Source organism: Patagioenas fasciata, chromosome 3 (assembly GCF_037038585.1).
Source record: "Patagioenas fasciata isolate bPatFas1 chromosome 3, bPatFas1.hap1, whole genome shotgun sequence".
In the NCBI taxonomy this organism is placed as follows: Eukaryota; Metazoa; Chordata; class Aves; order Columbiformes; family Columbidae; genus Patagioenas; species Patagioenas fasciata.
Window position 1 is genome coordinate 32,714,079 of NC_092522.1, and position 23,928 is coordinate 32,738,006.

At 41.6% G+C, this 23,928-nt stretch overlaps 2 protein-coding genes across 17 annotated transcripts in view; one reads left to right on the forward strand and one right to left on the reverse strand.

The window, feature by feature from the left end:
* The window catches only part of THADA (THADA armadillo repeat containing), a 171,707-nt gene extending 161,719 nt beyond the window's left edge, over positions 1-9,988 (reverse strand). For 7 of the 11 annotated variants that reach the window (XR_011738218.1, XM_071806063.1, XM_071806064.1 and 4 more), the window contains exons 1-11: positions 9,892-9,988; positions 8,251-8,346; positions 6,730-6,824; positions 6,177-6,307; positions 5,291-5,439; positions 5,116-5,148; positions 4,235-4,283; positions 3,090-3,280; positions 2,336-2,430; positions 1,815-2,035; positions 147-838 (exon numbers count right to left, since the gene is read on the reverse strand). Coding sequence is in view for 10 of the 11 variants with exons in the window: in XM_071806063.1 (XP_071662164.1) it covers positions 147-838; positions 1,815-2,035; positions 2,336-2,430; positions 3,090-3,280; positions 4,235-4,283; positions 5,116-5,148; positions 5,291-5,439; positions 6,177-6,307; positions 6,730-6,824; positions 8,251-8,326 (1,732 nt within the window). In the remaining variant the exon portion in view is untranslated. Of the gene's footprint in view, positions 1-146; positions 839-1,814; positions 2,036-2,335; positions 2,431-3,089; positions 3,281-4,234; positions 4,284-5,115; positions 5,149-5,290; positions 5,440-6,176; positions 6,308-6,729; positions 6,825-7,522; positions 9,557-9,788 lie in introns of those variants that run through there. The other 4 variants (XM_071806059.1, XM_071806060.1, XM_071806062.1 and 1 more) reach the window with 4 other exon arrangements.
* Positions 9,989-16,873: 6,885 nt separating this feature from the next.
* The window catches only part of PLEKHH2 (pleckstrin homology, MyTH4 and FERM domain containing H2), a 54,790-nt gene continuing 47,735 nt past the window's right edge, over positions 16,874-23,928 (forward strand). For 4 of the 6 annotated variants that reach the window (XM_065835348.2, XM_071806068.1, XM_071806071.1 and 1 more), the window contains exons 1-2: positions 16,880-16,994; positions 21,377-21,506. In XM_065835348.2, coding sequence (XP_065691420.1) covers positions 21,384-21,506 — 123 coding nt within the window. In that variant the 5' untranslated portion in view covers positions 16,880-16,994; positions 21,377-21,383. Of the gene's footprint in view, positions 16,995-21,376; positions 21,507-23,928 lie in introns of those variants that run through there. The other 2 variants (XM_071806073.1, XM_071806070.1) reach the window with 2 other exon arrangements.

Here is a 23,928-nt window from a genome sequence, read left to right on the forward strand (position 1 = left end):
ATTATTTTTACGAATTCCACCCTGAAATACTAACAGCAATAATAACCATCTGGAATTTTTCTCCCAAATTAGTTCTAATAATAAGAGAACAGAAATCACATTTCTGAGATTTTTTTAAATCATAATTACAACATTTGTTGCCTTACCTAGATTAGCATCTGCAGAAGCCTGAAGAATTCGAATCATGTAGCTCAGACTGTCAGGGCTACACTTGAGCAACTTTGGTAAATAGTAATCTATTATATAAATAGTTTGGTCATGGTTCCCTTCACACAGTATTACCAGAAGAGGAGAAACCCAGATGTCGTGCCACTGGTCAATCCAGGTGCTTTCTTGAAAACTCAAAGTAAAATGGGTTTTGTGATTTGTAAACATGGTTTCCAAAAGATCGCTAGCATAGGGTGCAAGAGACTGATCACTCATCACATCCAAGATTTGTACTGGAATTGTTCTGTCCAACTGCAGTATATTTTCAGTGCCCACACACTCCACAAGACAGCCAAGAGAAGCGTATTTCCCTTTTACATGCCATTCCAAGCTTAGTAAACGTTTTATCAGCCTTTCAAAGAATGGGTCTGATTTTTCATTGGAAACAGTAATGGCGGTTCGATGTATCTGAAGAAGATTCTTGAATATCAATTTGGTTTGGTGTCTAACAGCATCCAGAGGGTGTTCCCAGTGCGTGTAAATGTATTCCAGGACATTGCCGATTACATCCGAGTTCCCATTAAGTTTGATTTTTAGATTTGGGGAGCCTGAAATGAGGGCAGCCAGTGCTGAATTAGTCCAAATAGCAAGGATTCTAGACAAAGATGTTGCCATACTGGATTCTTTCAACCTTTTAAAAAGAAAAGTTCATTATTTGGATTTGTCTTTTTTTTTTAAGAATACTTTATTTCAAAATAACTATTCATCACATTAGCTTACCTCACACTATAACAGGTAAGGAGACAATACCCATTCATTGAAGAAAAGGAAATTACCACAAAATGGAGGTGATGAATTGGATGTTGCAAAGTGTATGACACCTGACACACTGTTAACTGGTTACAGCTAAAAATCCTACAGATTAGGGAAAGAAACCTGACAAGTCACTACACTTACTATTTTAAAAAACAAAAATTCATATCCACATGCTAATAATTTGAGCAGCATTATGTTATTGCACGCTTCTTGAAAATATAAGGACAAATTTTCACTGGTATTTAAGCCATAAAAACTGAGTAATATGTGTGCAAAACCAAAATCACAAAACTGACCTCCAAGGCACGAACAAAGGCTGAACTGAATACATGTTTTAATCTCCTATGTAAAAGTGCTGGTAATCCATTAGATGCAAGCAGACAACACTTGCAAACAGAAGAAGAAAAAAAAATTAAAAGTCATCTTACTTCAAGTATTCCACTCATTGGCACATTTTGTTTTCTTCTGTACTTTTAAAAGCATTGGAGGTGATGTCCTGAAACAAACATTTATCTGTCTACATAACAACTGACTCTGCCACACTTGACCATCAGGTAGTTGGTAAACTAGCCCCACTTATGATGGAAAAATAAAATTTCCTTTTAGCATGCAGGAGAAAACTGTAACTTAGAACTATCTATGCAATATCATGACATTGTTTTTTTCAAACCTAGAGTTATTCCAAGTATATTAAAAAGATGACACAATCTGTGGCAGAAACTAATACCATTACACTGAAAATGGCAAAGAGCTACTCCACCAGGACCATACAAGCCTTGTAAAAATACTAGTAAAAACATCAAGCCCCTCCTCCAAAACACAAAACAATACAAAGCAAAACACAGGCTTACTCTGAACTCAAAGACAGCAAGACAGATGCAATATCTAATAACAGTTTCTCTCCATCTTCACCCATGCTGCCATTCTTCCATTCCAGCATGGCCAGGGCTCCATGGCAAAGAAAGAGACGGACCGAGTCAGGGAGTTGCTCTGTACACAGTGTTCCACAGGTACTCACAAACCATGCTGGCACGCCTGTGGGTTTCACTGACCCAAGAAGCAAGTCACTGACCTGCAATAGCAAAGTAACACCCATTACAGTATCTCAGCACAGAAGAAAAGTCATTTTGTGCATAATCGAGAATCTTGAAAAACCTGATGAGATTTCTTGAATTGTCTTTCTCAAATTCAAAGCCTAGTCATATTATTTCACACAGCAAGGATGGACGAAAGGATTTAGACTCCAGCACAAGACTGCTATGGAGGTTGGCAGGTCCTGTTATCCATATCAGCAAAGCCTCTGAACAGCACTGGTGGCACTGATTAACACCACTGTGACATTTCACAGTCTTTAGTAAAGGAATACACTTACCAAGGAAGGTAATTCTTCAACTGGCTCATACATAGCTTTGATAAACAGAATAACAGCCAGTCCTGAGGTAGTCTGAACAGTTTGCAGGAGAGTTGCTAAATGACAGAGAAAGATATTTCACATTACAGTGCAGCAAATATTGTGTGCTACAACTATGTATCAAAATTATAAAGATAGTATTGGAATTTCCTAGACTACTTGTAGTCATATAATCACAAAACTGCAGTATCTCCGCAGGTAGCAAGTATTAACCAATTTATACTCTAGTGTAATAGGAAACCTTTTAACAGACAGAAAATATAGAACTGCCCAGTAAGACAAGGAGGGCTGTGGCAGAGCCTATTCACATTTATATTAAATTCTACTGTACAAAGATATCCGTGTCAGAAGTAAACACAACTAGTTACAGTGCACCATTAAACAGTTCTCACAGCATAATTCACATAGATATATACATTTTTGGTAAGCACAGACATTCAGTAAGCCTGAAAAATATTTCTGCTAGTTTCTAATTTATTACTAATAGCATTTACCTTGGTTTTTTGTAGTAGAACAAGTTCAACTGTACAATCGAAAATTACGATCTACAAATCATAGCTCAGAGACCTACTACTGCTCCCAACTCCCATTAACCTCAGCAGTTCAATTTCCATTCAAGCTAAACTAAGCTTTTATAGGTACAGGTGGTGTTTACTACAAAGACAACACAGCTGATTTCATTAAAATATTTGGATTTGAATGCTACTAAACTTACCATCCACTAGGAAGTTTGTGGAACTTTTAAGTAAACTACACATACTTTGCCAAACAGAAGACTCAGGGTGTTCCCAAAGACCTCCCTGTATATTTTCCTGTAATTTTTGCACAAGCATCATTGAAACTTTAATGGCTATCAGTAAATCATGCATCAGCTGAGTCTGAACAATATGATTTCCATGATTCTTCCTGCATGGGGAAAGAAAAAAAAGAAAAAACAAGAGGACAGACATGATCACAAAAGAAAAATAAAACCATTCTTCACCATCCCCAGAAAACTACATTCCACCAACTTTAGATAGAATTAATCGTAAAAATTAATTTATTGTTCAAGCTGACCAGACCTGTAACTGTAGGAAAACAAAAAGCAGACTCAAGGGCAGTGTTTTAAAATGAAATTAACAAATAATGACAAATTCTACTACAATTTCTGCAGGTTCCTGTGACAAAATTTCACTCATCTGATTCCACCTGAGCACAGCTGAACTTCTCAGCCACTTTCCAGAAAGACCAACAGAACAGTGCTGCTCCCTTCTCATTTCTCAAGCACTTCCTCCATGTGCAAAGCATAATTCTATGATTTTACTTTCTTCTAACATGAATACAGACAAAATGTAAACTCTTAACATACAAATCACTCCATTAAGCATCCTTCTCCTCTGGGTACATGATGAGAGACCAGAGTGAAGATGCTTCACTTTACACAATGCTGGAAAATGTCAACATATTAAACGAACGCCTGCTGTGACAGACTAAACAGAACATCAATACTGAATTAAACACTCATGGAAAGTGGAAGAGTATTACTCTACCTGCATTTTAACAAGTGTATCTATTAATTACAGTGTTCAGTCACAATTCAGATAGAAAAAACACAACTCAAAGGCCTCCCTTAAAAGTAATAGTGTCTTAAATATTAGTCTTTCATCTTCCTCCTTTCGTCTCTTATTTTATATCATCATATTGCCACAAAAGAAAGGAAACTCATCAGCAGCTTTTATTTAAAATATGTATCATTGTGAAATGACATTCCTATATTTCATCAATGTATGGCTATCAAAGTGATACTCCAAATCATACCAGATTTTCTTGCAGAAGTGAAATAAAAACAGATAAAATAAAGCTTTTATTGACATCACTTGCCTGTTTTCTTCCTGTATGTCAATTAGCGACTTCTGCAGAAACTGAAGAACTAGTGAAAATAATTATGATGTGAATTTATTTAAAAGAGAAATGGAATAGAAAAATTCCAGCAAAGCAATCACACATACACATCATACCAAAGCACAATGAACAGTCATCCATATAGTGATATTTCTTCCACTTCATAAACAAATTAAACTGAAATCAAAGTGTAGATACAAAAATGCAATGCTAAAATAAAATCCTAAGCTGTTTTGCAACAACCTGGTACAAAAAGAGTTTCCAACCCACTTGACCTAATCCTGTGAGGTACTGATGAGAATCCTACCTCCTCAATGAAAAGTTGAAGTTACCAAGAGCTAAATACAGAGCAGCAATAAAATGTCCACAGGAAGCTGTGAACATCATCTGCATGCTGAGGGCTCAATATGTCAAGTTATCCCATATTACCAGCAGATCAGATTCTGCCAATTATTGTCAAAGAAGATTCTTGCTGCAGCAGGCCTGGGCCTGCTATAGCCAAGACTCCTTGTTAGCAGCTCAGTGTTACCACATTCAACTTCATCATGAGGCACAGGACAGAGAATACTTCACGTGAAGTAACATCAATTCCTTCAGCCCATTAAGAATTACTCACTGCTACCTTTTCAGATTTATATCTAGGGCTACTCAATAAAGCAAGATTGACCCTTGGAAATTAAAGGTACAAATCAAGGGAAAGTCTTTGACAAAAAAGTACCCTGTCAGGGTACTAGTTATTAAAAATTAACCAGGAGGAAATCAGATCTGATACATCTTTATGCCTACCTCATATTACTTCACACACAACCCTCCCCCAATAATCTACAGTGAAACTTACTTTACTGTAAATATAACTTTACCTTCTTCAAACAGGTTCTTAATACTTGCTCTACCTAAAGAAAACACATTTTAACTACTAAATACCAGCCAATGCTATATATTTTACATAAGCAAAGCATAAACATCGCTATTAGGTGCTCCACCAAGAGAGAAACCAATGCTGAGCAGAAGACAACATATTCAATGTCATAGTACCTAAGCTGAAGTCCACCATACAAGAAGCAAGGTTGTCCAGTACTTTCCTGTACAAATACACGTCTGTGGTTTTCAGTTCTTCCTGAAGGCAGCACACAAAGCTTTGTAGAGCCAACGTCATCAACTGTTCGGGAAGACCGTTTAGTGAACTAAAACAGTAAGAAACAACACGATCACTTAGCTCATACTGAGGGGTTAAATATCCACTTAACTAAAGTCAATGTCAGCTAAAACTCCAATAATAGATGGATGTTCCTTCCTGCACGAAAACATAATAAACACGTACATTCTAATTTTGCAGCTAAGAGTGTAAAGCTCTGACATGCAACCCAATACAGGATGGAAGTCCTGCATCTCTCAGTGGGACAACAAATGTTTTCAGACATAGAAATGAATACAGCTAAGCACTGGATCTCAAAAATATTAAGGCTGTAATAAGTTCACTAAAGAAATGCAACAGTAATTTTGCAACAGAAAAATTGCAACAAAATAGGCACAAGAAACCACAATTTAGTTATGATGCCTTTGAACAGCTTTCTCTTGACATTGTCCAAGTTGAGATTTTTTTAGCAGATTTTAAACTTCCACTCTAGTATTGGATTTCAAAATTCCCAGTGCTAATTACATACTATATTGTCTTCCAGTAATGAAACTGATCAAAACAATACTTCACTTTGAAGTTATTTATCCAATGATATATTGTATTACTTAGAACTATAGCAAGATATCTTAACTAAGCAAGAAAGAAACAGTACATATTCACATATTAGTACCACAGATTTTCAGTGAATTACAGCAATTCATAGTGCACGACAAACTACTGACTTCTAGATAAGAAGAGTATTTTTTTTAAAAAAAAAAAAAGGCTTACTATTCAATTTTTTACCTTGCTAATACTTTTTTCAAGGGGTTCTTCACACCCAGTGAAAAGTATGTCTCTCCCAAAATATCCAAACAAGCTTTAGCCATGGGATCACCTGCAGGGTTTTGATTCATCTTCTTCACCAATGGCGTAATCTATAATCAACAGACCACATGATCAACAAAAACTCTGGATATATCCTTATCCTTAGAGGTAGAATTCCCTCTCATCCAAGTATATGGTGCAAAACTGTCCTCTCCTTACTATAACTAATTGAGTTTCAGGTATTGAAAAATGTTCCAAGAATGTCCCTAATACCAAAACCAACATACATACAAAATAGGAAGTTTGGTATCACTTGCCTTCCAACATTTTCAGTAACTGTAGTTCTTGCTAATTTAAGTACTAGAACTACATTTCTACCTAACGTACATGTAGCAGCAACAACTGCTTTCTACCTGTTTCCAGGAACGTTTAAAACATTATAAAGTTTATTTTAGAATTGTATTTCCCATTGACAGTGCACACGACACACCGTCAGTCACCAATAACCACACTAACAACAGTGAAGTCTTACTTGTTTAATACACTGGATCTGCTGGATGCCACTGCTCAGCTGCGCACAGTGCAGAAGCAGAGATGCCAGGTTTTGCTCTTCAGCCTTTGAAAACCCTACATTTGGAAGAAAACTCTCTTTTTAGAAAGGGAGTACAGTAAGTAGCATAAACCATACATAATTTATAATAAGAAAACACTGTTTAATTCTTAGTTTTCTCTTGTTCCAGTAAACCTACTGGTGCCACAATCTCTTAAGTCACCTTACAACACCTTATCACCTTTTTTTCCCTAAAAAATTAAAAAAAAAAAAAAAAAATTAAAATTTCAAGTTTCACTGCAGCAGCATAGTAGGCCTCATCTTCAGTATGAAGACCAGTTTCACAAAACCACAGCATGGCTGAAGTTCAAAGGGACCTCTGGAGGTCATCTGGTCCAACCCCACTGCTCAAGTAGGGTCACCTGAAGCAGGCCGCCCAGGACCACGTCCAGATGACTCTGGAACACCTCCAAGGATGGAGACTTCCCAGTTTCTCTGAACAACCTGGGTGAGTAGGCAGTCACTCTCACATTAAAAAAGTTTCCTAATGTTCAGAGGGAACCTCTTGTGCTTCAGTTTGTGCCCACTGCTTCCTGTCCCACCACTGTTCAACACAGAAAAAAGTCTGGCTCTGTCATCTTTACACCCTCCAGATACATATATATATATATATATATATATATATATATATATATATGTATTTTTTTTTTTACACATTTATAAGATTCCCCCTGAGTTTTCTCTTCACCAGACTGAAGAGTCCCAGCTCTCTTGCCTTTCCTCATAGGAAGGAGGCTCCAAGCCCTTCACTGGACTCTCTCCAGTATGTCCATATCTATCTTGCACTGGGGAGCCTGGAACTGGATGCAGCACTCCAGGTGTGGCCTCATCAGTGCTGACTAAAAGGCAAGGAGCATCTCGTAGGAACTTCAGTATACAAATTTTGTATTACTTGTTTTTGCTGCTGTTTGTTTGTTTTTCAGACTTCACCGAAGTTCATCTCATGAAACGGGAAGAGAAAAAAAAAAAAAAAAACAACACAAACACAGAAAAGAGCACCCAAACACTATCTTTAAACTGAGTTAACTACAGAAAATACAAATACTAGGGAAATACAACCATTCTGTGATTCTTTGAAATTCAGTGTTATCCCACATACTAAGGCTGGCAATTCAGGTAGCTTGGAATTACAGGCCTGCAAGTGGGATCACAAGTACCTACCTCCTACCACCCTCACATCAATGATAAAGCAAAGAGCTTTCAAACCAAATACATGGTGGTCTAAAAGATTCTGGATTCTTTTAACTCTGCCAAGGTAAGAAGTCATTGTCATTACAAAACAAAAACAAACCATAAAAGAGCAAACACACCTAAGAGCCCACAAAACAAAACCACACAAAATAAAACATAAGTAAAAAACCCCACAGATCAATTTCAGTAGGTACTTACACACATTCTGCTAACAGAAATTACACATCAGTTCAGAAAAAACACCCCACTTACTCTGAAGTTTTTCAAGCTGATGATGATCAAGAAAGAACGCATCTACCTGAACTTCCTTCTTCTTTTTTAAAACCATTTTACCTGATTAAGAGACACCTGCTTAAAAAAAAAAAACACACACACAAACCCAGGTCACATAATTTTAAAAGCATAATTACAAACACTTAATTTCTAACACTTCCTATTATATTCATCTTCTTACTGTCTTATAATGTGTATTGCATTATCTGTGCATTACTTTTCAATGTAGTAGCTCTCTTTAATTTAATCAACTTCAACTATCACGAGCATTTTGTCCAATATTCACCCAGATTTCATGGTGCAAAGTGGAAGTCACAGACAACAGGATTTGCTGGATGAATGACCAGCTCTGACAACAGTTTTTACTCAACTTGTTATGTAGTCTGTAGCATGTCCCTGGATCACAGTGTGAAAATACATCATACAGAAACATGGGAATAGCACCACAAAACTTCGGTTGCTCTGTTTTACTGTTCAAAACTTGGTCAACTTGTATTAACGTAAAGTTAGAACCATGTAGCAAAGCAGTTTTGTTTCTTTAAAACACATCAACCAGTTCTGTATCTGCTATAATGGATGTTACAAATAGCAAGCTACTTTTCTTCTTCAGGGTAATAGCAATTTAACATGCACTACGGTTTCAGTGACTGATGGGCTCATCATCCCTGAACAGCTGAGGCTGGAAGGCACCTGTGGAGGTCACCTGGTCCAACCCCCTGCTCAACCAGGGCCACCTAGAGGCAGTTACCCAGCACCATGTCCAGGTGGCTTCTGAATGTTCCTAAGGATGGAGACTCCACAGCCCCTCTGGACAGCCCGTGACAGCGCTCAGTCCCCCCACACCCGGTGTCTCCCGAGGTTCAGAGGGACCCTCCCGTGTTTCAGGCTGTGACCACTGGGCACTACTGAGAAGAGCCTGAATCCGTCTTCTTTGCATCCTCCCCCCTCCACACATACACACTGATAAGCTCCCCTGACCTATTAGCCAGTCTCGGTTGACAGTGATCAGAAAGCACAACTTCTTTTATTTTCTTCTAAACGACAGGTAGCCTCAGCCCTTAACCCCAGGCGGAAAGCACCACACGGCAACATTTACCCCCCCGTGACCGGCGCAGTGATCAACACGACACCCCCGACAACCTCCGGGCGGCCTCGGGAAGACAAGAGCCCGACTTACAGCGTCCCACAAGAGGCTGTAGCCGGGCCCCGCTGCCGCGCCGCCACTTCCTGCTCTCCTTGACCAACCGGGACAGCCCCAACCGCCCCGCGCCCCTCAGCAGCCCCCAGCGCGCTGCCGGGCCCCCGGGCCGGGCCAGGCCGCACCCGCCGCCTCAGGCAGGGCCGGCGCGCAGCGGGGCCCGGGCGGCAGCGGCACCAGCACCCATCAGGGGAAGCGGCTGGGCTGCGGCCAGTTCGGGGCCGCCGCCGCGGAGGCCGCGGGACGGCGGAGGGTGACAGTAGCGGGAAACGCAAATACCCAGAGGAGCCGGCCGCCCCGGATCCGAGTGGAGACTCACCCGCCGGCGCCGCTTTCCTTCCCGGTCCGTACCCGAGCGGAGACTCACCCACCGCCGCGTTCCCTCCCAATCCCCGCGGGCCCGTACCCGAGCAGAGACTCACACACTGCCGCTTCCCTTCCCGGTCCGTACGCGAGGGCAGACTCGTCCACCTGCGCCGCGTCCCTTCCCGGCCACCGCCGCCCCGCCCACATCACGTGCCGCCCGCCAGGGCGGGGCCCCGCCCCCTGCAGCGCCCCGCCTCACGCCGGGTCCCGTGACACGCCCCGCAGGTGCCGCCCGGCGCGGCTCCGGCCTGGGACGGGTCGTGGGACGGGTCGTGGGATGGGTTGTGTCGGCGCCGCTCGCCGCCGGCTGGAGCATCGTCCTGAGCGGCGGCGGCGGCCGCAGCGGGTGGCCGGGTTACTTTGGAAAACAGCCGTCTTAACAAGCAGCTGAACCACCGTGAGAATCGCTGGCCCGTGCGAGGCGCGAGTAGCTTCCCTTGTTTTAAAAAGCACTCTTAAATTTGGGAAAAGCCGGTGGTCGCTTTATGCCATGACCGCAACAGCGTATGTTCCTCTCTGAGTAATGACGCCCCCTCTTGCGCTCCGCCGCGGTTTGAAATGGACGCTCCGTATCTGGGAGCCCCAGTGACCCCGTGCCCGCGGCGGGCAGGGCGGCCCGCGGAGCCCCCGGCGGTTCGGAGCTGCAGGAACCGAACACTTCACAAAATAATCCAATAAACTTTATTCGAAAAGCGCCCTCCATTGGCTAGTTTCCTCTTACCGTATCTCTTGATCCCTTACAACAGTCCTCAATTTGTCAGCATTTCCACAGTTTCGTAAACTGTAAAATGATGAACAAAACACAGTTAGCTTTTATAAATAAAGCATTTAATTTTTTAGCTAGGGCAGGGTTGTTTGGGGTTTTCTTTCAACTTTTCAGTCACAGAATGTCAGGGATTGGAAGGGGCCTTGAAAGATCATCCAGTCCGATCCCCCCACCGGAGCAGGAACACCCAGATGAGGTTACACAGGCATGTGTCCAGGTGAGTTTGGAATGTCTCCAGAGAAGGAGACAACATACAACCCCCCTGGGCAGCTAATATCTACGTCAGGTGCCTTTCACAACCCTTCTAGGTCCCATATGAATACAATGTCACAAGCAATAGACTATCTTATAGGGACAGTCCTTCCTGAGTCTGTGAGTTGTATCTAGCAAAAGGGAAATCTCACGCTCATTGTGAAAATGGTTATTGCAAAAGTGGTTATTGTAAAATGCCAGTTCAACATACTAGTCATTATTCCATGAAAATTTAAGAACAGTGATGTTGTGGTATGGCAAAGGAGGGAAATATAACAAAACCCATTCATTTCCACTTGACTTTCACCCAACAGTGATTTTCTTGGCCTTCTAAAGCAGCTAACGTCCATGGGAGTCTGTTCAGGATCTCCAGCAAACTTCTGGACGCCCCTTTAGCACTGAAGTTTCACAGTAACTTCTGACTTCTGACATGGTAATGCCCAAAGGAATGGACAAAAGGTTTAAGCATTTCCAAATATGTGGAAAATAATTTGAGTTTTTTGCTGTTGGTTGGTTCATTTTCCCACTGTTTTGTGTTCAGATATTTATAGGAAACCAACACCATTGCTTGGTACTGTGCATTCCAGTGACCTGCTGAAAATGCTGGACTTTCTCCAAGTCCAAGACAGACTGAATGCTCATATGTGATTTAACCTTCCAGCCAAATCAGAGGACGCATTCTCACTTAGTGTAAGCAAAGTCTCCAACAAGCTAAGCTTCATCTCCAGTTCCTTGACCTCAATTCAATACCTGCACATTTTACGTGCAGTGTAATCCTCTCCCTACAGGTTCCCCAATTTCAGGGGAACCCTTTTCAGGGTTCCAGCTCTTTGTATTCCAGCTCATTTTCTGTAATTCACAGACCTGTGTGTTACTGGTGTCATGGCTATGCTGTGCTTTTCTATGTGCCAGAGATCCTGCAGACACCAAAAAAGCAATCACAGTGTTAGAAACTGCTAGGAAGAGAATAAAAAACAAACTGGAAAGCATTGCTATGTCACTGCATAAATACACCTACGCCTTGAGCACTGTCTGCAGTGTCCATCCCTACACAAAAAGAATGTAGTAGGGCTGCCAGAGGTGTGAGGTAGGGTAAGAAGGATGGCTAAAGATAGAGGAGTGGCTTCCCTGTGAAACCATTAAAGAGAGTAGGTAACTTCACTCTCACAGAGAAACTACTGAAATGGAATATGACAGAAATTTCTAAAATAATTTCTCACTGTATCTACAAAAACTAAGGAGCGTCAAATGAAACAAGCAGATAACAAGTCCAGAACTAAATGAATTAGGTCGAGAGAGGTTCTCCAACCACTCTACTCTGCCCTGGTGAGACCGCATCTGGAATATTGTGTCCAGTCCTGGGCCCCTCAGTTCAGGAAGGACAGGGAACAGCTGGAGAGAGTCCAGCGCAGGGCAATGAAGATGATGAAGGGAGTGGAGCATCTCCTGTATGAGGAAAGGCTGAGGGAGCTGGGGCTCTTTAGCTTGGAGGAGACTGAGGGGTGACCTCATTAATGTTTATAAATATGTAAAGGGTAAGTGTCACGAGGATGGAGCCAGGCTCTTCTCGGTGACAACCAGTGGTAAGACAAGGGGTAATGGGTTCAAACTGGAACACAGGAGGTCCCACTTAAATATAAGTAGAAACTTCTCAGTGAGGGTAACAGAACACTGGAACAGGCTGCCCAGGGAGGTTGTGGAGTCTCCTTCTCTGGAGATATTCAAAACCTGCCTGGACACATCCCTGTGTAACCCCATCTGGGTGTTCCTGCTCCGGCAGGAGGATTGGACTAGATGATCTTTCTAGGTCCCTTCCAATCCCTGACATTCTGTGATTCTGTGAATTACTTAAACCATGGAGCTCATCATCCTAGGACATTTTGGATCTTGAAAATACAGGTGGGCTAACTCATGGAAGGGAAAAAAAAAAAGTTTCAAAACACAAAACTGTCTCACAAAGTCCCCGAATGACAAAGCAACTGGAGACTAGGACAGTATTCTGGCTTCCTTGGGCACTGATTGAGGACAACAGTCAAGCGACTGGACCCCAGGCTGGATGGCCCCGGCTCTGAGTGGGTACAGCCATCTTTACTGCCATGTCTCTGCATGGTCCTGCAATTCATCAGAAAGTTTTTTCTAAGCACTGGATTTATGTTCACAGACTTCACAGTTTTGACAAATCAATATCCACCAGTGAAAATCCCTTTCAAAGGAGAAATTCTAACCTACACTGTTGGAAACTTTGATGTTTAAGTGGTAAATCCTAGTCTTGAGCTATGCCTATATCCAGTAAGTAGAATATTTTCTACGATTAATATTTTCTAAAATGATGAGCTTATCATTTGTAAACTCTCAGAAATTGACTACTTAGAGCAATATAGAATTTTACCACTTCGTGGCGCCAAACAATTAAAAAGAGGTTGTGCTTTTAAAGGGAAGCCATGGATCTTCTCAGCAAGCTATATTTTTCCTACGTAGAAAAAGCCTTTATTAGCAACAGAAGTAACGATAGATTCTTCCATTCATAGGCACCAAAGCACAAGTACTAGAGGCTATTTAGGCAAGATGCTATTTTTGTATTGCTGAAAGACAAACCACAGCCTTGAAAGAGCAACATTTTAAGACATGCCATAGTAATAACATGAACTGAACAGGAATGATCTTTCTCCCTCTCCTCTGCTTAAATAAAACCTTTAAATCTGGTGAGTTTTTTTGGTCAAAAATGATCAAGAAGCTTTTTATTTAGTTTGAACAGCACCTGAAGATGATCTATTTATTTCTATCACAGTTTTGTAATTGCAACGAGTAAAAACAATGTAATAGGAACTTTTTCTCTCTTGCAAGTCTCAAATATATACATTGTCCTTTCAAAACATCCACACAGAAATGAACTTACAGAAGACATTATATAGTCTAAGATTTTAGGATCACGAGATGTTTTCTGGAATATACTTTCCAATTGTAGACACACATACCAGTCTGAAATACCTAAACTTGAATGGCTGCAATGTTTATCTATGTGAGAGAGAACCAGAAAAAGCTCCATTTGTCATGTTGGAGGTAAGGTTCTGATCCAGCATGCCAGAATCATGTTCTGCATACACAGGAACTTCTCATAAACCCCAAATTTTACATTCTAGTTGCAGGTTTGATAACCACTTGATCATCTCTAAAATGGAGCTACTACTAGTTTCTGAATTAGCTTCCACAGTCTACAGTAGATGTTTTGCAATACAGTGTTTGTAATACTTCAGAACAAATGAGGTTATTGTTTAATAAGACAACCAGAAGCTTAAAACCTACTTTCTTGCATTAAAGTCAATTGTGAACAGTAAAAACCACACAGCACATGTATCTTCAGCCCAAACCTAGAGGAGAATATTTAGAGTCCACATTGGAGTGGCAAATATTTCATGATATTCTGCCTTCGGTTCACTTCTGTAGTGAGCCAGCTAACAGATGATCATTCCAAGGTGCAAATACCCGTCATGCAGTTTGCTTCTACAATGTACTGTGTACCAGTTTTTTGCATTTTCTGCACATATTTGCAAGAGTCCATCTTGGATTTATTACGGCTTGTATGTAACTTCCACCAGTGACAACAGCAAGGAGAAACAACTCTCTCCCTGAGATCATGCTTATGTGTACAGTAGTTTTTTGTGCCTTTGCCTGGAAGATCTATGGCTCTCCCCCTTGCATTCTAACTACAAAACACAGTTGTATTTTGTTCTATGCATCCCAATTGTTCTACTGGTAATTTTATTCCCTTCGGTAACTGAACACAGACTCTAGCCACCTCTACTTACTTTACAGATAAAGGTAGTTCAGAGAAAATCTGGAGTATCCCTGTTCCTTCTTCCAGAATATTTTTCATGCCTCTTCATGTATGAATATTGAGACCTGCGTGATGGCAAAGCATTTTTATTATCTGGGGCCAAAGAAAATGCCAACCCACAAAACAAACCGAAAGAAACACTCATCTAGTGAGCAGGCTTTGCTCTCCCTCTTGCGGTCCAAGCATGTCATTCACAGAGCCTCCGCTTTTCCTTCACTCAGCACACCGGGAATTCAAATGCTCTCTGCACTCTGGGATATATCTAGAGAGAACATGTCACTATTTAACGAATGATATGGCCAATGTTTTCATGAAACACGAATGCTGAATCATTTGGTATAGTGTCTGTCAGGAACTGGACAATTATGTTTATTCTTTCAACCTATTGGGTTTTTTTTCAGTTCATTTCTTTTTAATACAGCTTGAAGACTCTAGAGAGGAGGTATCAAGTAAAAAAACAATTCACTTCTTGCTACACCAGAAATCATGGTTTTTATACTTTTTCAGTGACAATTGTTTAAAAAATACATGAGGCACTTAGGAAAGTACCAGCAAATGAAATAGTTACAGTGAAGATGTTTGAATACTTTAAGGTCACGGCAAATGAGGGGAAAATTGGAGGCTGTACTGAACTGAATAGGAAAAAATGAAACTGTGTATAACCAGATAGGGAATATTTGAGCTTTTTAAGACATTTTTTTGCAAACAAAAAAACCTGCACTTTCACTGACTCACAGGCAATTGTGAAAGAGCAGTTTACATAAGACAACTCTGCACACCTACATTAGAAATAAACACTAGAAGAACGGTGAAGTGTGGTTTGTTTCTGTGCCAGAAGAACCTGTAAAACATTTTGCGTCCCTGGATCAAAATCCAAACAAAACACAATCCATAAATCTCAGTCCAAATCAATGTGAATATGAGGAAGATCCCTATACGTGCCAGACAAGCAACAGACTACTTACTTTTCCCAAATACTTTTTAATACTTTAGGCAGCCTTTTAGAAGAGACTGAGATGGCTGGTTACCTGGGACGTACTCACAGCTCTTTCCAGCCGGAGGGAACCAAGAGCCCGCTGCCAACATGACTCACCAGCACGTGCACCTGCTGCTTCACCCCATCTACTGCAAAAATGCAGAGTGTGTCGTTACCTATTGGACGTGGCAGCTCTACAAGACCAGTTCATCCCATAATATCCCCACCATTGCCTTGGTGACTGCACGGTTCCAACTCTCCGGTTTAAACTTGACAAATGACCTTCCAAAAGGTGAAATTTAAACTGCAGTAAGCTCCAGTGTTGGAACTGACAAACTTCAGGACAAGCGCATGAGTCTTCCTAACAAAGTCTCCCCTTCAGAAACTCACATGAAGTTGGAGGAAAGGCTGAGGGAGCTGTGTCTCTTCAGTTTGGAGGAGACTGAGGGGTGACCTTATTAATGTTCACAAATATATAAAGGGTGAGTGTCAGGAGGATGGAGCCAGGCTCTTCTCAGGGACATCCAATGATAGGACAAGGGGTAATGGGATCAAACTGGAACACAGGAGGTTCCACTTAAATTTGAGAAGAAACTTCTCCGTGAGGGTGAGAGACGCTGGAACAGGCTGCCCAGGGAGGTTGTGGAGTCTCCTTCTCTGGAGACATTCAAAATCCGCCTGGACACATCCCTGTGTAAACTCATCTGGGTGTTCCTGCTCCGGCAGGCGGATTGGAGTAGATGGTCTTTCGAGGTCCCTTCCAATCCCTGACATTCTGTGATTCTGTGAAAGTAACTTAAAAACCTTGGCTGGGGAAGGGGTGTAGGCAACGGGTGTTCCAAGGAGCGGAGCGGCGGGAGGCCAAGGAGGGGTGCAGCACCCACTTGGATCCCCTCCGCCTGGGAGAGCCGCCAGGTATCGCCAGCCTTCCCCACACCGCCCAGCCCATGCCTGGCGGCTCTGCCAGCCGCCTGTCGCCCTCCGAACGGGCGCTCCCTCCCCGGCCCCCCACTCCGGGCCAGAGCCGGCGGCCGCCCGTCTGAGGAAGCAGCGGCGGGTCGGACGCCGAGGCCGGGCAGCCCGGCCCGCCGCGCCTGCCCGCATCCCGGGAAGGGTCCCTCGGCGCCGAGCCGTGCAGGCCCCGCCCGGGCTCCCCGCCGGGGGCGGACCCCGCTCCTCAGTGGCCACCGCGGCCGTCGCTCAGGCGGCCGCGCCGCTCGCCGCGGGGATGGCGGGGCGGGGGCCGAGGGGCGCGGGCAGCTCTGGCCCCGCAGCGCCCACAGCCCGGACGGCGACCGGCGCGGCAGCGCGGCGAGCCAAGGCTGGCCAGGTTAGAGCTCCCTTTCATTGCCCACTTCCCTCCCTTTGCGAGCGGAGCTGCGTCGGGCGGGCGGTAGCGCCCGGGCCGGCCCTGGGCTCTGCCCCGGCGCGGGGTGTCGCTCCCCGGCGGCAGGGTGCGGCGGGACAGCCGGTGTGGTGCCCCCGGGACGCTCCGGCACGGTGGAGGGTGACGTTGTGTTGCATGACGTTGTGTTGGGTGACGTTTTGTTGCGTGAAGTTGTGTTGGGTGACGTTTTGTTGAGTGAAGTTGCGTTGGGTCACCGCGGTGTCACTGACTGCAGTAGCCTGGGGGGCGTCAAGCGGTGTCCCCATGGCAGGAGACTGAGGAGCTCGAGGTGGCTTTAGGCCCCTTAAGGTCCAGGTGCCTCTCGCCCAGTTGGCAGTGCCATTGTTGTATCCGCACTGTGCCCCCAAAAAAGGAGAGCGGGAAGAGCACAACTTCCCAACAAACATGCAAAAATTAAGATATTTTAAAAACACTTAGATCGCCAGCTTTCAGAATTTTACATACAAATTAAATGTTCGTATCTAGCGTGATGTCACGCTGCGACCTTTCAGACTGCGGCCCTCGGGAGAAGGATGTAAAGTGATCTTCTGGGCCTTGATGCTGCTTGCTGCCCGCATATGGCAGCGCTCTGCGGGTGAGCCATCGCTTGTGCCATTTCCCTGGGAAGCTGGGCTGGGAGGGGGCAGCCTGGCCCCTGGAATCTGGAGGGCTGTTGAGGGTCTGCACCCAGCGCTGGGTGCAGGAGCCCGGGCTGACGTGTTGCTTCATGGGAACAACCTCATCAATATCTAGGAAGCAGCAGTCAGATTTTGAAGGAAAATTTGAAATAGCTTTGGCTACAGTTTGTCTGAGCACAGAATTATGCAAAATGAGTCAAATGGAAAATAAAGTTACCAGTGTTTCGACATGAGTAAGGGCTCTGGCCAGCAACAAACCTGAGAATTACTTCCTTGATTCCCAAACAGGTCCACTTTGTGTCTCATCATTTCCTTTCTCCAGTCTAACCTTTATGGTTCCAAAAATATTTGTAAGTGCTGAGTTTGGGTGAAAAGAGTAGAAGAAAGGGCCTAAAATTCGAGAGGTCTGATCCAAGTGTATTTGAGCTGGTGAACCCACCATGAACCCCCTCCTGTTGAGGAGCTTTCTCCAGCAGAGAAAGGACATACAGGACACATGGACAGAATATGAGATGTTTAGTTAAATACAGAGTTTTGTTAAAAACAGAGCAAAACACTGACGGTGCGATAAGGAATATGTAAATTTTTTAACGGGCTTCAATAAGCTAGAACATTGTTCCCTCCTTCCCCCTGAAATGTATTTTGATAATTTCCAAGCAGACAGCAAAGAAAAGGAAATTATATCAATGCCTTTGGGGAGAATGTGACATTCTGACTTCTTGAAGCCTATGAAGAGGTTTATAAACTTAAAAAATGAAAAAGACGAATTTAATCTTTGCAGATCTGTCAAACTTGTCTCAATTAATTTTTGATTACATAATTAGAACTTACCGCTTTAATGTGCACTTTTTTAGTTTACTTTTGAAAAGATCTTATTTTTAAAGACTCAGGGAAAACGGAGCACTTTGCGGTGGGAACTGGAGCAGGAAGAAGGGGAGGACTCGGCGTAGATTCGAGTGCTGATTCAGAGCACTCTATTAAGCCAAGAGAGATGAACTCATTTTTTTCCTTCCTTGGGGAATCAAGCAAGAAACAGGAAGTAATTGATTCAAAGTAAGATCATTCACTCCGCAATTTGTAAACAGTGAATTATGTCCCTGTAAATATTTCCGGAACCCATTGGCTTGTTGGAAAATATGAAGTAAATTATTATAATGTCTAACAAACATCCCACAATAAAAAAGAATTATTTTCAAACTTTTTATCTGTAATGTTTATACAGTGGAATATTAATTAGCTTGGACATTGAGAAACTACTTGGCTGGACGCATTGTTCACTGCCAGAAATCCATCTACTCAAAAGTTTTGTCTGTTGAAAGACAAACATTTTTAACTCCACCCTGTAATATTGCACCCTACAAAAAAGCAAAATTTATTTCACTACTTGTTCTGTTTGTGCTTTTGCTGCCACAAACACTGAACTGTCCTACTGTTAACCAGATGTTGGCTGCGTTCATCTCTGTCTTATGTTGCTGTAATTAGTCAAAAGGGAAAAAAAGTATATATATAAAAGATCCTGACTAGACAGTCTAATAGGAAATAGCCATTCCTCGTTACTGAGGAGAGCAGAATCCAGGCTGAAACTTTGGCTTCCTCTGTAAGCAAGAGAAGCTGCTGTTTGCAAGTGCCACCTTCCACCCTTGGACATGGGGACTCCTGCAGGAGAGAGGAGCGAGGATTAGTGATGGGACAGTGGTGAGCAACTTGCTTCCCTGACAGGCCAGGGAGTTTTCTGCCCAGCTTAAAGGAAGAGGTGAAATGGTAAAAGACAGCAGTCACCTCGAAGGGTTGCAATTGAAATGCTTGTGTGCTTCAAGTTTAGAGTTTGAGTGTTGTAGGATTAGCTCAGGAAACTATTTTAATAATGTGCTTAAATCCCAGTGATACCATGAGGATTCCTGAATAGGGATCGTTGTAACCTCAGGCTTAACAGCTTGAATCACAGCCTAAGGGACAAAGAGGGAGAGAGTCAGGAGTGGAGCAGTTACCTTCAGACAAGTGACTATGGTGAAGAACCAACAAACCTTAGTCAGTTTTTCTTTCCTCATTTTCCTTCTATTTTAAGATATGGAATGAAAGAAACAAGGAATTATGGTACCTGAAAGGAAAGAAAGTTTTGAGACAGTTCTTCACCTGTTTAGCTATGATAAGCTTGAGAATAATCTGAAGCATTGAGAACTCAGAAGAGAACTAAACATTATTTCTCAATGTATCAAAGAAAAGTTAAGGTCTTTTTTGGAATCCTACTCATGACTTTGATTTCTCTTGTGATACTTTCTTTTTTCCTTTTTTCCTTTCTGGTGTCAGAAACAGTGGAAAAGATAAATCCATAGGTCTTTCCCCTCCAGATGATGAGAGGTTTGGGGAAGAAGGGAGACAGGGGAGGAAGGGCAGTGCTTGAACCTGGGCTTCCGAAGGACTGGAGCAGTTCTTCAGAGGGGGCTCTCAAAGGTATCACTTGTTAATCTACGATAACTGGCTCGGGAGTTGCAGTAGAGAGATCTATATTACAGATGATTTTCCTCATCACACTGAAAATGGTGCCTATTTGCCTTTCTTTGTCAGTGCCTCATTGTCCTTGACACAGGTGACCAACATGCGGCGTAAACTTATGACTGGTAATTCTTTGTTTGTTGTGATCTTCCGGCTGCCTTCCACTGAATGGTGTTTTTATGCTTGGTTGTTATTCTGGAGACAAATTGAACACTTATGGGAATTCAAACATTATTTTCAAAGCCAAACCTAGGTGTTCAGAGCCCTGCAAAGGCCAGGGCCTTTGCTTGCAAGGGAATTTCTTGGACTGAATGGTTCCATTCAGTCATCCGCTTATACACTATTAAGCTGTTGGTCTGTTCCCTAACAGCTGTCTACAAATACTTGGAATACAACAGAGCCCAGTCCTTCTGCTTGCACACAGATGATTTTCTTGGCTTCTCAGACTCAACCCATGATGAGCCAGCTTTCGTCCTGAATAATTTTTCCAGCAGTGCTTGTCCAAAAGGGCACTGAGCTCTATTTCCAGAGGGCATGAGCAGTTAAATGTAAATAAAAGCACAGATTTGAACCCAAACCATGCATGAACCAGGATGTTCTGAGATCTGCAACAGCTAATGTAAAGGGATTTTTTTTTTTATGTGGGGCACCCCTGAGGGACCTCACTGTTACATTTGGAACCCCTTTGAATATCATTAAGGTTATTAAATTTTCAAGGCAATTTGATTAAGCATAAGAATTTTAAAACACTTCTTAAAGACTCATCTGCCAAACGTTAAACTTCCATAAAAACAAGTGTTCTACCAACTCTCAAATAGTTAACTTATATAAAGCATTTTCTTAGCAAAAGCTCAGTTCTCTATAAGCCTCGTCTATGTAAAAAAGGATGTATACAGTAACTGAAGATAAAAATGCATGATGTGTCTCTGGTTATCAAGGAAAACAGATTGCAGCCCTAAACAACTGAAGAATTAAATTATGATAAACTTAAATGTTATCAACACAGATTTCAGAAATCTAGTTATGATAAGCGCCTTTGTAGACTAATATACTTTTACTAGGTTTTATGTACATTTACAAAATTTGGGAGCATTCTGGAGATTTATATAAAATCGGTTAGTATGTACATAAAAAATTAATACATTAAATACAGACTCAATTTGACGTGGGGATTTTTTCCCTTTATTTCTCCAGCATAAATATGGCTGAACTTTCGGAGCCAGAAGGTACTGTAAACTGGAAGGAAAGATGTTTAACTCTGGAGTCACAGTTAATGAAATTTCGTCTCCAGGCGAGCAAGATCAGAGAATTGTTAGCAGAAAAGGTAGGTCTCATGGTAATAATTTTAATGCTGTATAGATTACTTGATGGTGGGAGCTGATCACATGTCATAGTTTGAGATTACAAGTACTGGGATTTTTTCAGGAGAAAAAAAAATAAAACAAAATGTATGGCAGACAGGTATGTTTTAATGCTGTGAAAGAATTCCACACTTCAGATTTGATAGCAAGAAATGTTCATTTTTAAATATGAACACACTAGCAAATCTCCTGCAGAGAGACATATGTATCCAGTAATAACTTTTACAACACTTAAGTCAGTATTTAACACATTTTCCTAAGTATTTAAGATCTGATTTAAGACACAGAAGTCACTGGGGAGAAAATCCAGAAGTATTATCTTCCCCGGTATTCGTCACTGGATCCTATAATTTATCAGACTTGCTTTTCCTATAATAAGACATTTCCAACTATGGCTCATCATCTGAGTCTAGGGACCCAGAAAGTTGAAAAGCATTATATAATTTAATTGGAAGGATATTGTTTAAATATATGCTACACTTTGCAATAGAGAAACATTTCAGTTGGCATGTCCAAATGTCTGTCTCCCAACAGTCAATCATAATTGAGCCCATATTTGAAATATAAAAAACTCCCATTGTATTTACTTGATAATATTTCCACAGAGCAAGGCCATTAAAAGAGTACAAGGGACAAAACATTTTACAGTGTCATTGTAACTATGTCACTTCAACAAATTTCTAGTAAAAAATTTACTTTGTCAAAATTATTCTTCTTAGAGCTATATTTTCCATCAATTGCTAACCCCAAAAGGAAGATAAAATTCAGATCCTATTATAGTATGTTAGAGTGATGATACTTTTATTATAGCCTTGGTGATCCCCTCAAAGAACTTCAGTAGCTTTGTGAGCCAATGATCCTCGTTTTAAGAGCCACTTTGACTCTCACCTTGTGTATCATACTTATCCACATACACCCAAATTCTGCTCTTACAGTTTCCACTAATTTGCTTGCTAAAGCTATCAGGCTTACAGATCAATAGTTGGTTCAACTATATCATCCAGTTCTTGACTGAATATCATTTGGCAATTAGTTACTATTCATTTTATCTATTTGTGCCTGTATCTCTTCTATGGAGGTACAAAATCTCAATTTGACATGGAAAAAAAAAAAAAAAAAGGAATAAAGAAATTTATTATTCCCTGGATTAGATTTTTCATTAACTAGGTTCTGCCTCTTTACCCCACTTGGATCTCTACATTCCAGGATGGAAGTCAAGTGCCTGAACACTGGACATGACTTTTCTAGGGACTTTCCAGCAGCCGTAACTACCAGCTTTTATGCAGCTGCTGCTGATTATAGTTTTGGCAACCAAAATCTTAGATTCCAGAACAGCACTTCACAAAACTGAGTTAAAAAATATTTCAGAAGTTTGAATGCTTTCTATTAGACTTTTTGCTTTTTTCCTTTACAGTTTGCATTTGCAGGCTTTTTACTGCTAGAAATATCCTCTTAGATTAACAGAAATGTATGCATAGTCATACAATTTCAGAAGTCAGCATTTAAAAAGAAAACAGAATAAGGATAAAATCAGAAATCTTCAGCACTGTGCCTGAAACAAAGCATTCAAAGGAAAAGTATTTATTCTCTCTGATCTGTGAGAAACATGACTGCAAAATAGATACAGAATCTTCAGATTCTGGTGTTACTGCCCTCTTGTTTCAGTTTGCCTTAGCTTTCTTGGAAATTTTAGAAAAAGCAAAGTGTTTACTGGAAGTAAATATGGGAGAAATATTTTCTATTGAAGACCATGGGTTCAACAAGTTTTCAGTTAGGATAATGTGATATATTACTCTCCAGAGCAGAGTATTAGCAGACTTCATAAAAATGATCATTCTCCTCAGTTTGTCACTGTGACTTTTTAATCTGAATTTTTCATTCATAAACTGTAATGCGGTTGAGACGTGCATCAGAGACTGGTCAGAGCTCAACAAAATTAGACTATATATTCATTTGCAAATTTATGTGCCTTGCACAATTCAAAACCAACAGTTTTCAAAATGGGCACTAAGGTCTTAGGTGTATTTACTTCCATGTTGGTTTCATTTGTAACAAACCTGTACTTATTTTTCACATATTTTTATTTTTGAAATTATATAAATGATTCTCAGTATTTGTAAAATAAAGATATACTCGCACCAGTCTGAAATTAAACCGCAAGTAATTGTTACACAAAAATATATTTGGGAAATAGCAAAGTGAATAATGAAGACCTGATCGGCCAGTACTCGAGGGCATCCTCATACTAATGACAAGAGGAGAACAGAGCTGATGTCACCCTTTATAGGCACTTTCTGGATTTGTTACCTGTTATAAATGAAACAAAACTGCAAAGCACACAAATAATTCTCCCTCTTACTTTGATTAGCACAGGCCTTGATGTGT